General features: G+C 37.8%; 1 protein-coding gene across 3 annotated transcripts in view; it reads left to right on the top strand.

Annotated features, from left to right (window-relative positions):
• Window positions 1-13,531, top strand: part of ADAMTSL1 (ADAMTS like 1) — an 899,097-nt gene that overhangs the window by 660,991 nt on the left and 224,575 nt on the right. For all 3 annotated transcript variants that reach the window (XM_013063102.2, XM_004765700.3, XM_004765701.3), the window contains 3 exons: window positions 1,227-1,384; window positions 6,797-6,908; window positions 10,427-10,565. In XM_013063102.2, coding sequence (XP_012918556.1) covers window positions 1,227-1,384; window positions 6,797-6,908; window positions 10,427-10,565 — 409 coding nt within the window. The remainder of the gene's footprint in view (window positions 1-1,226; window positions 1,385-6,796; window positions 6,909-10,426; window positions 10,566-13,531) is intronic.

Here is a 13,531-nt window from a genome sequence, read left to right on the forward strand (position 1 = left end):
CGTAGGCAGAGAGGCAGGCAGAATCAGGGGGCAGGGGGAAGCAAGCTCCCTGCTGAGCAGAGAGCCTGATGCGGGGCTCGATCCCAGGACCCTGAGATCATGACCTGAGCCGAAGGCAGCAGCTTAACCCACTGAGCCACCCAGGCGCCCAAAGAGAATCTTTTTTTTTTTTTTAAGATTTTATTTACTTGTCAGAGACAAAGATCACAAGTAGGTAGAGAGGCAGGCAGAGAGAGAGGAGGAAGCAGGGTCCCTGCTGAGCAGAGAGCCCCATGTGGGACTCGATCCCAGGACCCTGGGATCATGACCTGAGCCGAAGGTAGAGGCTTTAACCCACTGAGCCACCCAGGCACTCCCAAAGCTAAGGATTCTTATGCAAGTTTAGAAACCTTTAGACTTAGTCTGTCCTTCTTCATACAGTGGTCAGTTGTTTTAAATCATTTCTCGATCACATGAGCATTTGACCCACTCTGAAATACACAGTGTAATTACCATCATCCTCAGCTTGCTCACATTTCCTCCAACAAAAGACATTTCATCACCTTTTTCATTGGCCAAATTCAGATTGGAATGCTCCAGGAATCAAGAAGTTCTTTTTCTCTTTGGCACTTAACAAAATATCATATATGCACATAATACTATATTAGGTACCCAACAAGACTTTAAAAAGAGAGTGAACTAAAAAGAATGCTGACTTCTTTGTCCTCATTACTATCATTTCTTCATGACGAGCCACAGCACACACGTGGTAAGAGAGCAGATAGTACAAATACACACAAGGTAATACATGGCTACAGGTGCTGAGAGGAACTCTGCGCAGGAACTCTGAATCTCACAGATCAAAAAGAAAACTGGAGGGTATTCTAGACAGAGACCCATAGAGACCGAAATCAGTAAGAGATGTACAGGAGTGGTTTAGTTAAGGAATAGGATGGTGGGAATGTGGACTACCCTAATGTGATCATTGGGTAGTCAAAGATTTCTGGACTGGGAGCCTTGAACACTTGGCTAATGAGTTTTAAATAATTTCTCTTGCAACATAAATTCCTCTGTGATCGAGGCCCCCATAAATTTTGGTTCTATCCCAAGTTCAACGGCATCAGTCATATAAAGGATGGTACTTGTCCCTTACATAGCTGTAGACTGTTTTATGAAACATGCTTGCGTATGGTCTGGGGCAGCCCTGGGAACATCTTCCTCCCCTTTACATGTGTTTGAACTTGTAGATCTGGAAACCAAAACCCTGCAGGGGGCTAAAGGTGAAAACAGTCTCAGCTCGACAGGCACCTTTCTTGTGGACAATTCTAGTGTCGACTTCCAGAAATTTCCAGACAAAGAAATACTGAGAATGACTGGACCACTCACAGCAGATTTCATTGTCAAGGTAAGTGCCACTAGCTACCTTGTTTTCAAGACATACCCAGAGCGTTACTTATAGTCTCCTGAACAGAGAGAGAGAATTGGGGTTTGGGTATAGATTTAGAAATTCTATTATCTGGAATAAGTTTAATTCATGAGTAACAAGGTATATCCAGGACTTTTCAAGATCAGATGATATTTTTAAGGTCCTAAGAAAATTCTTGTGTGTTTATATACATATACAATTTAATAAAAACAAAGACCAGCACATCATTAGTGGGAGGACAGAAACTGTTTTTGGAAACAAGTTAGGGTACAGTCATTGACTCACATAAGGTGTTCACAGTCAAAGAGAAAGACAGACTAATGGTCCATAGACTTGGTCCTATGTCCCATTACAAGTTCTGTTTTCTCTGTTTCCTCCTATCAGAGCTTCCCTACTCTTCAAGGTAATATAAAACACATTGCTGGAAGCAACATATCCATTCTGTAGGAAAAATGTACATACTTGAAGAATGTTTGGGAATCACAATAAAATAAAACATATTTTTTTCCTTCAGTAGGTCAGGAGGACCTGAAGGATTTCAGCTGCAAAGCTGTAAAACTTGTAATGTGTCCAGGACTCCATAAATTTTTCATCATGGGACCTAGAGCCAGAGGACATTTGATTTAAGCTAAGACTCAATGACCCTGTGGCAGCCGGAAGTAAGAATGCACATAGGAAAATGGGATAGACAGTGAGGTTGGATGGAAGAAGGGTTCCAGAGCACTGTTCTCTGTCTCTGTCTGCCTGGTAGCTGTTTTAAATCCGGTCCAGATGCCAGCCACACTCATGTGGACAAGAAGCTGCAAACCAGCAGAGACAGCTCACAAGAGAAATGATGCTGTGGGTGGTTAAATCACTTCATTTCAGTGTACAAATGCAGCACAATAGTGAGGGATGTCTTTACTTTTTGCAACCCTTAGAGTGCTGCTGGATAAACCATTTGTATTCCTTCCCCTAGTAACCCTGCAAGAGTTAATACACATACTGAAAATAGAGAATTGGATTCAAGTACTATTGTTCACATATCGGTAGCTGACAGTGTTGCTGATGCATTTTATACATCTAGCTGCCTTCTACTCATCACCACTTGGATATCCCATAGGTACAACCAGCGCAACATGTCCAAAACTGGACCTGTCTAGCCCCAGAAACCTACTTAATCTTCTTTATTTCCTATCTTGTAGAATAAATGGGCTATTCACCCAGCCACATCAGAAAACTTTGATTCACACTGATTTCCCCTTCTCCTATACACCCCCAGTTAGACATTAAATTTTGTGCATTCTACCTCCATACCACCTGAAGATGATTCTTTCTTTCTCTCTTTGCCACCACGGTCTTAGGGTAGGCCTTTGTATTTCTCCCTGATCATGCATGTGCCTCCTTCTAAAGCTGCAGCCCAAAGGAGAGAAAAGGACTTTCTCAGCCAGGAAAGGGTCTTTTTCAGTCATGGTCCACCCTTCACTAGAACTTTCAACTTAGCTCTCCTTGTGAAAGCAGCTAAGGTACCCATTCCATTTGTCCCCATTCTAGAAATTTCAAAAGAATATCCTAGAGAAGAGAAGACATACTAAGCCACCAAAATAGTAGAAAAATTGTGATTTGCATTTACATCAATTAGAGCATTAGACACAGATCATTCGTTCACGCATCTTTCTGAACAGCATGAAGCAACACCCTGGGCATCATTCAGCATCCAAGGAGCATGAAGGGATGCCTGACTCCCAACCCCCTGCTGGCTGGTCTGAGGCAGAGTTTTTTACAATACCAGGGAGAACAAAGAACATAGTAGGGGAATAGCCAAGGTTCACAAGTTACCCTTTTCCCAACTGAGAGGAAAAACGTATGGCATTTCATAATGCATCAACTGGGAGATCCTTTGTGTACTTGATGATGTTTTTTATGCATTTGAAATGTCTTCTTGATTCCTTTGATTTTATATGGACCTAATGTTCATCCGTTACCCACTCACACACTTGCCCTGTCCTGTGACTCTTTTGTGACAGTGATATCAGTTGCTATGCAAGGTGACCAGTTTTTGTCTTCTCTTTTTCCTTTCAGTGTCAGAAGTCCTTCCACTAAATTAGAAACACTGGATCATTGTAACTATAGGAAGAAAAGCTTGTTTCAGAACACTCTTTTCCTTTATTAACTTAAGGAGGCCCAAATTACATATGCCAGATGTGTTTAGCTCCCTAAAACTAAATTCTAATGTGTCAAACTAAAGCTTTCAATATCTCTGGACAACAAGAACCTGACATCTGAGGATTTAGGGTGTATAAATCTCCAGAGCTAATGATAACAAAGGTCCCAGAATTAATAAGACCAGAAACAAGGAACATGGCAGCTCATCTCTGTGAGAAGCAATTAGGCCATCAGAGTTAGACATCAGGTTGGCATCTTTATTTTAAACGTATTTTTCCCACTTTCAAATGAAAAATTAAGAGGAAACTGAAAAGAGCAGTACAAGGCCACCACTAAGAATAAATAACTGTGTCTCCACAACACTAACGCTAACTGACAGCATTGCTTGGTACCATGAAAAGAATGGCAGCTTTCAAGCCAAGGCAGACCTGAATTCAAATCCCAGCTCTGCTCTTCCCTAGCTGTGTGGCTTGGAGCAAGTCACTCAATCTCCCTGAGACTCATTTTTCTCATTTTAATGTAAATGTGGAAAGATAATAAAGAGTAGTTCTAAGATTTGATTTAATGCAAATAAAATGTACCCTGCATACAGTAGGAATGTAGTAAGTGCTGGTTGCTGTGGTAGTTGTGTAGTTGTTGGTTATTATTAAGAAAGGGTTCTTATAGAGAAGAGAGAACCAGGAATATTATCACTGTAGAACCGAGTAAGATTATGTGGTCAGAGATTTGGATACATCACGACTGTTTTTATCTATTTGAAATAACAATACCCCTGTTCATTTCCAATCTCTTCAAATTTAGATATATTGTCTCTGCATTCTTGGTCATGTACTTCAAATTCATTGGACTCATTAAGAACTGTAGTCTCTCTAAGCTCCTGGTTTTCTTTCCTTCAATGTAGTATTAACTAATACTACCTCTTAACACCAGAACTTCTTGACATGTGTTCCTTACTCTCAGGTCATAAGGTACTTTTACTGGTAACTTCCAGGAAGCTGAGAATTTGACATGTTCCTCTTTAACCAGATCAAAAACTGAGCCCAGACACTGTACAGGTATTCTAGAACAAGTTTTCTCCAAGGATTTTGATGTTATATCCTTCCCATTTTTGTTTTTTCCTCCACTTTCCTAGGACTTAGTTTAATTCCAAGCATCCCAAAAGGGATCTCCGCAAAACAATCCATCTCTCTAAGCCTAAATAAATCTTCTGGTCTTTTTATTTTTTCACAGACCTGGTGTTCAAATGAGAGTCCTCTTCTAATACCTTTCCAGCATGAAAACCACACATCCCAAGAGAGCTATAGGCTTTTGTGAGCTTAAAAAAGAGAGAGAGAGAGAGAGAGAGAGAGAAATTTTCCAAAGAATGTGATTAATACTACATCCCTGAGCAAGCAATTAGGTATCCTGTATCTGACACATAGAATTGAAAAATATTAATCTGTAGGCTTTGCTGTCCTTTTGTGAAAGATACTATATTGCTTCAGCTGGTTTTGCTTTAAAGTAAGTGATTGCATCACTGTTTATTCTAATTAAGAAAGACCTCAATGTTCCATGGGTCAGAATGCCAGCATAATTATGAGATATTCTATAGCTCTCTCTCTCTTCTTTCTCCTTTTCCAGCTCTTGCATATTATCTGACAAATATTTCCAACATTTTCATCCAAAGTCCAAAAACTAGTCTAGGGTTTAACACCTACTCACTGTGTTCCAGTGTTCCTAGATGTATAATCCAGTTCTTAATCCAGTTGTTCAACTCAGTGGCAGAGAAACAGGCTGTTTTTTGAAGGCCAAATCCATCAGTTTATCCTTGAAACACTTGAAAACCTGAACGAAGTTGTAGACCACATGATTTACTGTTAGACCTCTACTGTCTTGAAGAGGTGGCCCTCTTGGTTGTCCATGGAACTTCCTTTAGTCCAAGCCTTGCCAGACTGTCTTAGTGTTATACGGCATGTGGTTAGATCTTTGTGAAATCAAGACACTGCTCCTGTTGGGTATTTTTTTCTTCTCTTTTAGATTATGTTTTCTCAACCTTGTACTTTCAAGAACTATTAAAGAATTATTGCCTCACTTCTCCTCTTTCAAAATGCAACGGGTTTGTAATTTCTGTAAGGACATGTTGTATTCAGAGTACTTGCTTTTGTAGTGTAAGTTGGTGTTTTTCAAAGCTTGGTACTTGGACCATCAATATTTCCATTGCTCTTGCCCTGCAAGAGCCCAGGAATTTGCATTTTAGCAAGCTTCCAATTGGTAACTCTGCACATTTAAATGTATGAATCACAAAAGTGTGAGGAAACACCATGTTTCTGAGTGGGCAGAGCCATTTAATTCTTTAATTCCTTTTTTCTTAACTAAAGACAGGATCCTTCTTTTTTTTTTTTTTTTTTTTTTTTTTGCAGTGTTTGGCATTTATAATTTCCCCAGAACAAATTGTCTACTTTGGAACCTACATTTAAAAATCTACATATATGGGCGCCTGGGTGGCTCAGTTGGTTAAGCGACTGCTTTCAGCTCAGGTCATGATCCCGGAGTCCCGGAATCGAGTCCCGCATCAGGCTCCCAGCTCCACGGGGAGTCTGCTTCTCCCTCTGACCTTTTCCTCACTCATACTCTCTCTCAATGTCTCTCTCTCAAATAAATAAATAAAATATCTTTTTTTAAAAAAAATCTACATATATGGGATGCTGGGGTGGCTCAGTCAGTTAGGCATCTGTCTGATGCAGGACTTGATCCCAGGACACTGGTTCCCTGCTCAGTGGGGACAGAATCGGGGCCTGATTCTCCCTCTGCCTGCTTCTCCCTGTGCTTGTGCTCTCCCTTTGTCTCTGACAAATGAATTTCAAAAAATCTTTAAAATAAAGAAATAAGTAAAATAAAATAAAAATCCACATACATATACACATCACATATAAAAATCCACATAATTTGGCTGTTATACCAGAGAAGTTGGAAATACAGGAAAGAAAGAGAATGAGTAAGTGGCCTGGATAAAGATCCTACCTGAATCGCAAGTAGAGACATTGTGATCCCTTGTTCCATAACAACCCAACTGAAAAGGATGGTTGTGATGGTGTCTGGTTGTTGGGTAAGATTGATGATATTGCTATAGCCACTTCTCTCCCAATGCAGTTCTTCATGTAGCCTAAGACCATCCACGCCACCATACATTGTGGTCCAAAGTTGGAAGGGACCAAGAAAATCCCTCCCTATCATACCAGGTTCTCTCTTTGCTTTCATCTCCTGCAGATCCGCAACTCGGGGCCTGCTGACAGCACAGTCCAGTTCATCTTCTACCAGCCCATCATTCACCGATGGAGAGAGACAGATTTCTTTCCTTGCTCAGCAACCTGTGGAGGAGGTAATGGTGTCCACTTACCCTTCTCAATGTTGGCTTCTGTGAGGGAAGATTTGGCTGTTATGAAAGTAGTCACTTCCATGTGGAAGAAATTGATGCTGTGATGGGTCTGATTCTTTATACTAAATGGGGCCAAATCCTGAAGCCCTCCCATAAGGAGGATACCTCCATCTGGATGCCCTATGAACATTTCCTGTTGGTAGAGTTCCATTAGTGGAAACAGTCTTGACTCTATTCTGTTCCTTGGAGAATAAACTATTCACCTGGTTGAAGAGAACTTACTTATTCAGGAGCCAAATAAAGAGTGTTTGTCAGGCCTACTACCTAGCACATTATGTCCAAAATAATCAGAGACTACTTTAATTAAGGAAATAGTTTATTACCAGGAAAAAAGTCCCTGTACTATAGACATAGACTCCATTATTGTTAAACCCTATCCCATCATCTGTGCCATAAGTAGAAAGCACTTGCCTGTTTTATTCATGAAAATACAGCTCTCCTGAAAAGTCACATAATGAATTCTTATCTCTACTCTGTTCACATCTGCAACACTGATTGCATTTTGTGTTACTGGAAAGGTATTTCCCCCTACTTTCTGCTCATGATAATTATAATGGTTAAATAATAATTGCTCAAAATATTTTATAATTTATTTAGCCATATCCCTATAGAAGATTTAGTCCATTTAAACTTTCCTATTATAATGTCATGAATAACTTAATACCTAAGTATTTCGCTCCTTTCAAATTATTTCCTTGGAATAAATTCTCAAGAGTGAGATTCAGAATTTTTGTGGCTATTGGCATCTATTACCAAAATTCTTTCCAGAATGGTAATAAGCAGCTTATGAGTAGTTGAGTTTCATTGCCAATGGAGCCAGTATTTGTGGATTATAAGAATTGTTTAATTTTGCTGATTTAATGAGCATAAAATTGTATGTATATTCCTTTAAAAAACAGCACATGAAATAAATTCTGGCTCCACCTTCAAAGAAGCTTGTTAATTGGACAGTGGTAAATTAAGTAGTTAATCCACATGGGTATCACTAGATTATTCTGACAAGAAAAAAGGATGGTACCTCAAAATAGAGACAAACTATTACCTATTAATTTTTTAGACAGTAAGAACACATGAAATAATTCATCTTCATCAGCATAATATTAACACACCCCTAAAAATGAGGTTCTAAGAATAACATTGGGTTTTAGCTTAAAAGCAGTTAGTCAAAAAGACCTTCACGTGCTTCTACTTGGTTGTTAAATAGCTATTAATTTGACATTATAAGCATTTCAACAAAATAGTGTTTTCATTTGTTCTGTCTGTCCAGAAGAGAAAGATGACTTTTATAAAAAGTAAAACCCCAATTACTTGGATTTTTCATGAGAATATGTTATTTTGATACACCTGTTAATGACTAGCAGAGGAAATAGTTTTGGAGAAAGAAATCCGAACAATTATTTTTCTTTTTTTCTTTTTTAAATGCAAGTCATGCTTTGTGAGAAGTAACAATTCAGTAATATGCCCACTATGTCCGTTTCACATAGAGTTGCTGATGGAGTATAATTTCAGTAACCTTGGCGATGCCTTGCTGTGTAATAAAGCAACTCCTGTTAGATTCATATATATCCAACTCCTCTCAGCCTTATTTCCCTCAAATCTTAGTGAAGGAGAAGCATTAGTGGTCTTCAAATGTTTTGAGCAATCAAACCCTTGCTTCAAAGGAAATCTTACTAGGAAGCCCAGAATAAAGGAGTATTATTCAAAATGAAGATAGGAGCCATGTGGAAATTAGCTTTCCTCCTGCTTCGTGGACCACAGCTTGAAACTGAGTGAAGAAATGATCTCTGGGTTCCCTTTTATATTTTTGGTTCCACATTCAAAGGGTTGACCATCTTGCTAAGTGTAAAGAAACAATTGCTAATCCAATTATCTTGTGAATTGCTTGAAAACACAATTATCTGGCCATTTTTGTCATTTATTTCATTTTTGTCCTACATCTTCATTTCACCCACTCTCGATAGCCTGACAACAATATCTGTAGGCTGAAAATTATGATTTACTTCTTGCTTATGCCCACATTTTACTACATGATAAATTCTGTCCTTGAGTAGAAATTATTATATGGAAAATTACAAAATTATAAAAAATATAAAATGATTCACTTATAAAATTATAAGTTATAATTTTAATTATAAAATGCTTAGTTTATCATAACATTATCTGCTTTCAAGTATAATCTAATTGAAAAATAAAAGTATACTTACTATTTATAGGGTGATTTTTCCTCTTTGATTTTCTTATAAAATAAAAAGCTTAATGGAACATGTGTTCTTACCTATTACTTTCCATGCTTTTCATCTTTACAGTAAAATTGTTAAAAGGTCTTTTTTGGGGTCTTTAATGAACAATTAATTTTTGTGGGTGGTCTGAGAACACAGCCCCAAGCCAGGAATTCTGGTTTTATAAGCTTTCTTCTGATTTCCTAAAATCTTTAGCAAGTCTTTAATTACTCTAATTCTAACTTGGTAACACATATCTAGCAATAACAATATTCAACCACCTGCCAGGGAGAATATATTTTGGAGGTTGATTAGGGTTAGAAAATACAAAAGCCTAAGTTAAAAAAAAAAAAAAAAAGTCCCCATGTACTTTTATTTTTCACGCTAAGAATCCAATCTTCATCACCGTCTCACCAGAAATGCACAAGATGAGAGAGAGGCAGGTGGGAAAAGTCTCACACATCATGAACGCTACTAGGTAGTACCCAGCAATGCTATTTTTTAAAAGAATTCTCCAAACAGTGGAAATGTGTACACAGAAACTAAAAAATATCAGCTAAAGACTTAATTTAAGGAGCAATGGCAAAGGATTTCAGGTGAAGAAGAAACTGAACATTAGGGGAGTCCTATTATTGTTGGTGGTGGTGGTGTTGCTCTGGAGGGATTCATCCTACATTTACTCAGCCAAACCCTTTGTCTTTGAGTATAGACAAAGATGATATTCTCAGGTGGCTGGCAAGACCTGGTCTTGTGCTGAATCCCATTTTCCCCCATTCATCCAGGGGAGCGGTGTTAGAGTTTATGCTATTGATTTGGGAATTTATTCTCCCTAATGCCCCAGATACAATGGAGGCAGTTTTGCATCCTTGCAGAATTTAATGCTTGGCAAATAAACACCGATCATCTTTTTTGGATACAGAAATCTCTGTTACACTTTCAGATTATACAAAGCAAATTAATAAGGAATGATTTACAACAGTCTTACTACCTAGCTCTGCCCTTCTATAATCCGAACCTTAGAGTAAAATTTAATTGTTAAAATTCGAGTGGAAAAATAATATTTGAGGTCTGCAAAAATTAATGAGCCTCCCATTTATCTGTCTTTTGTCCTGGAAATTACTGAACCATTGGGGAAGAATTTCCATTAATGTGAGATGGCCAAAAAGCATAAAGAAATCTATTGCATTATATTTTACCATGGTTTGTGTGTCTTAAACTTGCGTGGATGGTTTGATACTACAGGTTACCAGCTGACATCGGCCGAGTGCTATGATCTTCGGAGCAACCGTGTGGTTGCTGATCAGTACTGCCACTATTACCCAGAGAACGTCAAACCCAAACCCAAACTTCAAGAGTGCAACTTGGATCCTTGCCCAGCCAGGTCAGTCAAATTTGCCAGTTTATTTGTCATAAATATAAATCGTGTTCCTGCTAAGCTTCTTAAATCTTTTAATGAAAAATAAGCATCGCTTCCTAATCATGCATTATTGGTTACCCATGCCCCTCAGTCTTGCAGCTAGATGATGCCCTCTTAGGGTCTACAGATTCTCCACGTGGGGAGCAAATAAACACCGAAATAACAAATAATGCTTAGCTCCCTTAAGCATTATTTTCTCTTCTGATTTATTTTGATTCTGGTACTTCTGTCTCTCCTTAACAAAGTCCAGGCCAGTGTCATGGTGTGGTCTTCCCAGGAGTCTTTCCATTTTAACTCTGTCACTGGAGTTTGATGTGATCAAAGCAGACCATATTCAAGGACCACAGCTGACCCATCTGAGCCAGGGGTGGTCCATAACTCTAATTTTAACAAACTCAGCCTTTGTTAAGGAGAAAGCAGAGTTATTGTCAATAGTCAGATTTTTCTTAAAGGTCATTTAAATTAGGAGCTCTAAAGAAGACCTGACATTTTCATGTCAGCTATGGCTTTTTGGAAACCACAAGTGGCCCTCAATTAGATTTAAGGATCAGATTGATTAATGAAACATCTCAGATGATGAGGAGTCATGAAAGTACAGGTCAGCAGTCTGTCTGTGGTGTGATATTCGCCTTTGTACTTGCAACACTTCCTGGTAGATCTCTTTATCATCTTCCTTATCCACACATAGGAGAGAAGAAATTAAAAAAAAAAAAATTCTTCTGGAAAACTGATTGTGAACACCAAAAGATTAAAAATCCTTCCCTCAGCTCCTTGGATTTCTGAGAAACACCTCAGTATTACTTTTAAATCATAGTTTAGTAAGTATAGATACATAAAAATAAAACTTGAGATAGTTGAAATAGTACATGAGCAACATGCATGAAAATTACTTTGAAGTTTTTGTTTTCTGCTGTTAACTTCCCAAAGTTTATTTTCTTGTACTCTGTTTCATATTCATGGATTCTAAATTCTACATGTGATGCAAAATGGCCTATTTCAAATACTTAGCTCATAAAACTGAACTCCGACTAACAGGTTTCCATTAAAGACACAGAATCAATATTTTATAATTATATAATTTAGGTGAGGTTTAATTTAGTTTAGGTTCATGTTACACCAGATAATTATGTATTGAAAATTGGAAATGGTTTAAAAACTGAATGAGGTGTTAACATTTTGCTTGGACTTTTTTTATTTTGGAAATATTAAGAGTATGAAGCACTTGTAGCCAAGACAATTATAACTAATGCAATTCAACCCTATTTTTAAATTATTCTTCTTATTATACATCTTTATATCTATACCAGAAGACCACTTATACGAAAAGCATAGTTATCCTAATTCAGACAGATGGCTTAGCCAGAGGAAGACTTTGAAAGTCTTCACCCGTTTTCATGATAATTTATGTGTAAATTTCCAGAAGAAATGAGGGATTCACTCCCACAACTGGGGAAAAAAACTCCCATAAAGAGATGACTGTGGAAGACAGTTGTGAGATAAAAGTATTTTGTTAACAATTTTAAGAAAATATTTATAATTTACTCAATTTTGGGGGGGGGCTCCTGATTTTTATCTATCTTCTCTGTCGGAGTCATACTTGTGGCCTATTTCTTATTATCCAAAAGCAAAAGGCCATGTTATAATGAAAGAGGTTTGCCTCTGAAATTTTTGCTTTGTCTCCATCCTATGTTATTTTAAAACATCTAATACAGCACATGTATAAATGTTGGGACAGGTGGCTATTAAGGAAAAAAAAAAGAAAACTGAGAAAGGAGAAAGAAGAAGTAAGTTAGAGGCAAATGTCAGGAAGCTGCTTTTTTATTGCAGAGGTAATTAAACAAAGCTGTAAAAATTAACACTTAACAGTAGGAGAGATTTAAGAGGAAACCTCTTTAGGAAATATAGATTTGCAGCCCCAAGGTTAAGATACTTCAGGATCACTGGGAAATTCATTGTCCTTATTTGCATACCTGGGGTCAAAGCAAGTTTTCTGAATTCCAAGAGAAAACAGAAGTGATGTTCCAGAGAAGAAGATACTGTGTAACAAACTGTGTTACTATGTAACAAATGTTTGCCCTCCCTTTAGACATCACAGTCAAACCCTCAAGAAACTTCTTTCTAACTACAGATATAACTACCTCATAGTCAAATCAGGAGTGACACAATGATATTAAACTATCGCCTTTGTGTCTAAAATTAGAAACACCCAAAAGGGAAAATGTAGATGTCCTTAGTACCGACAGTCAGATGGTTTTTTTTTTTTTTTAATTCCAAAAGAAATTCCTTTTATCAAGCCCCTGAGGTAGTTGTTCACTTTACTTGTGTGAGACTAGGAATTGGGGGCCTGTTATGTATTATTTGAAAAGCAAAATCCCATTCACATAGCCAAGTTTATTGCCTGTCAAGCCTGGGAAGTACCATGGACAGCAAAAAGTGCACTAAATAATTTGGTCTGGAGCCCTTGGTTCATTCCGGACCTCAGTTTTCTCACCCACGAAATGGGGGTGAGAGGATTGTTTGTTGCATTAAGTTAGCGGTGTTCAGACTTGGTCTACAGAATCTGTCACTCCACAGAGTTGCCTCCCTGAATTTCATCTGATATATTTTGAAGTGTTTTTCAAACATGTTAAACTAATTTTAACTGATTCAAGTTCAGCTAAATTATAAGCATTGTTGGAACAGTTATAAAAATGTTATCCCACCAAAGTAACTACTTTTTGCCCTCATCCTTAAGTTCTTCAATGTGTCTATTTGGCCAGAAAAATAAGTATCCTAAGATTGCAGGATGAGCTGTTTAAAACTTACCATTACATATCTGCTTCTCTGTGATAATAGGAATTCTCTCATTGCTACACATCTGAAACTAAAACAAACCAGAAATAAATTGGCTATGATGACCATTTGCCATAATCCAGGATGCCCAATTATTT

The sequence above is a fragment of the Mustela putorius genome, unplaced genomic scaffold, assembly GCF_011764305.1.
Source record: "Mustela putorius furo isolate JIRA1106 unplaced genomic scaffold, ASM1176430v1.1 tig00000421_pilon_pilon_pilon, whole genome shotgun sequence".
Taxonomy (NCBI): Eukaryota; Metazoa; Chordata; class Mammalia; order Carnivora; family Mustelidae; genus Mustela; species Mustela putorius.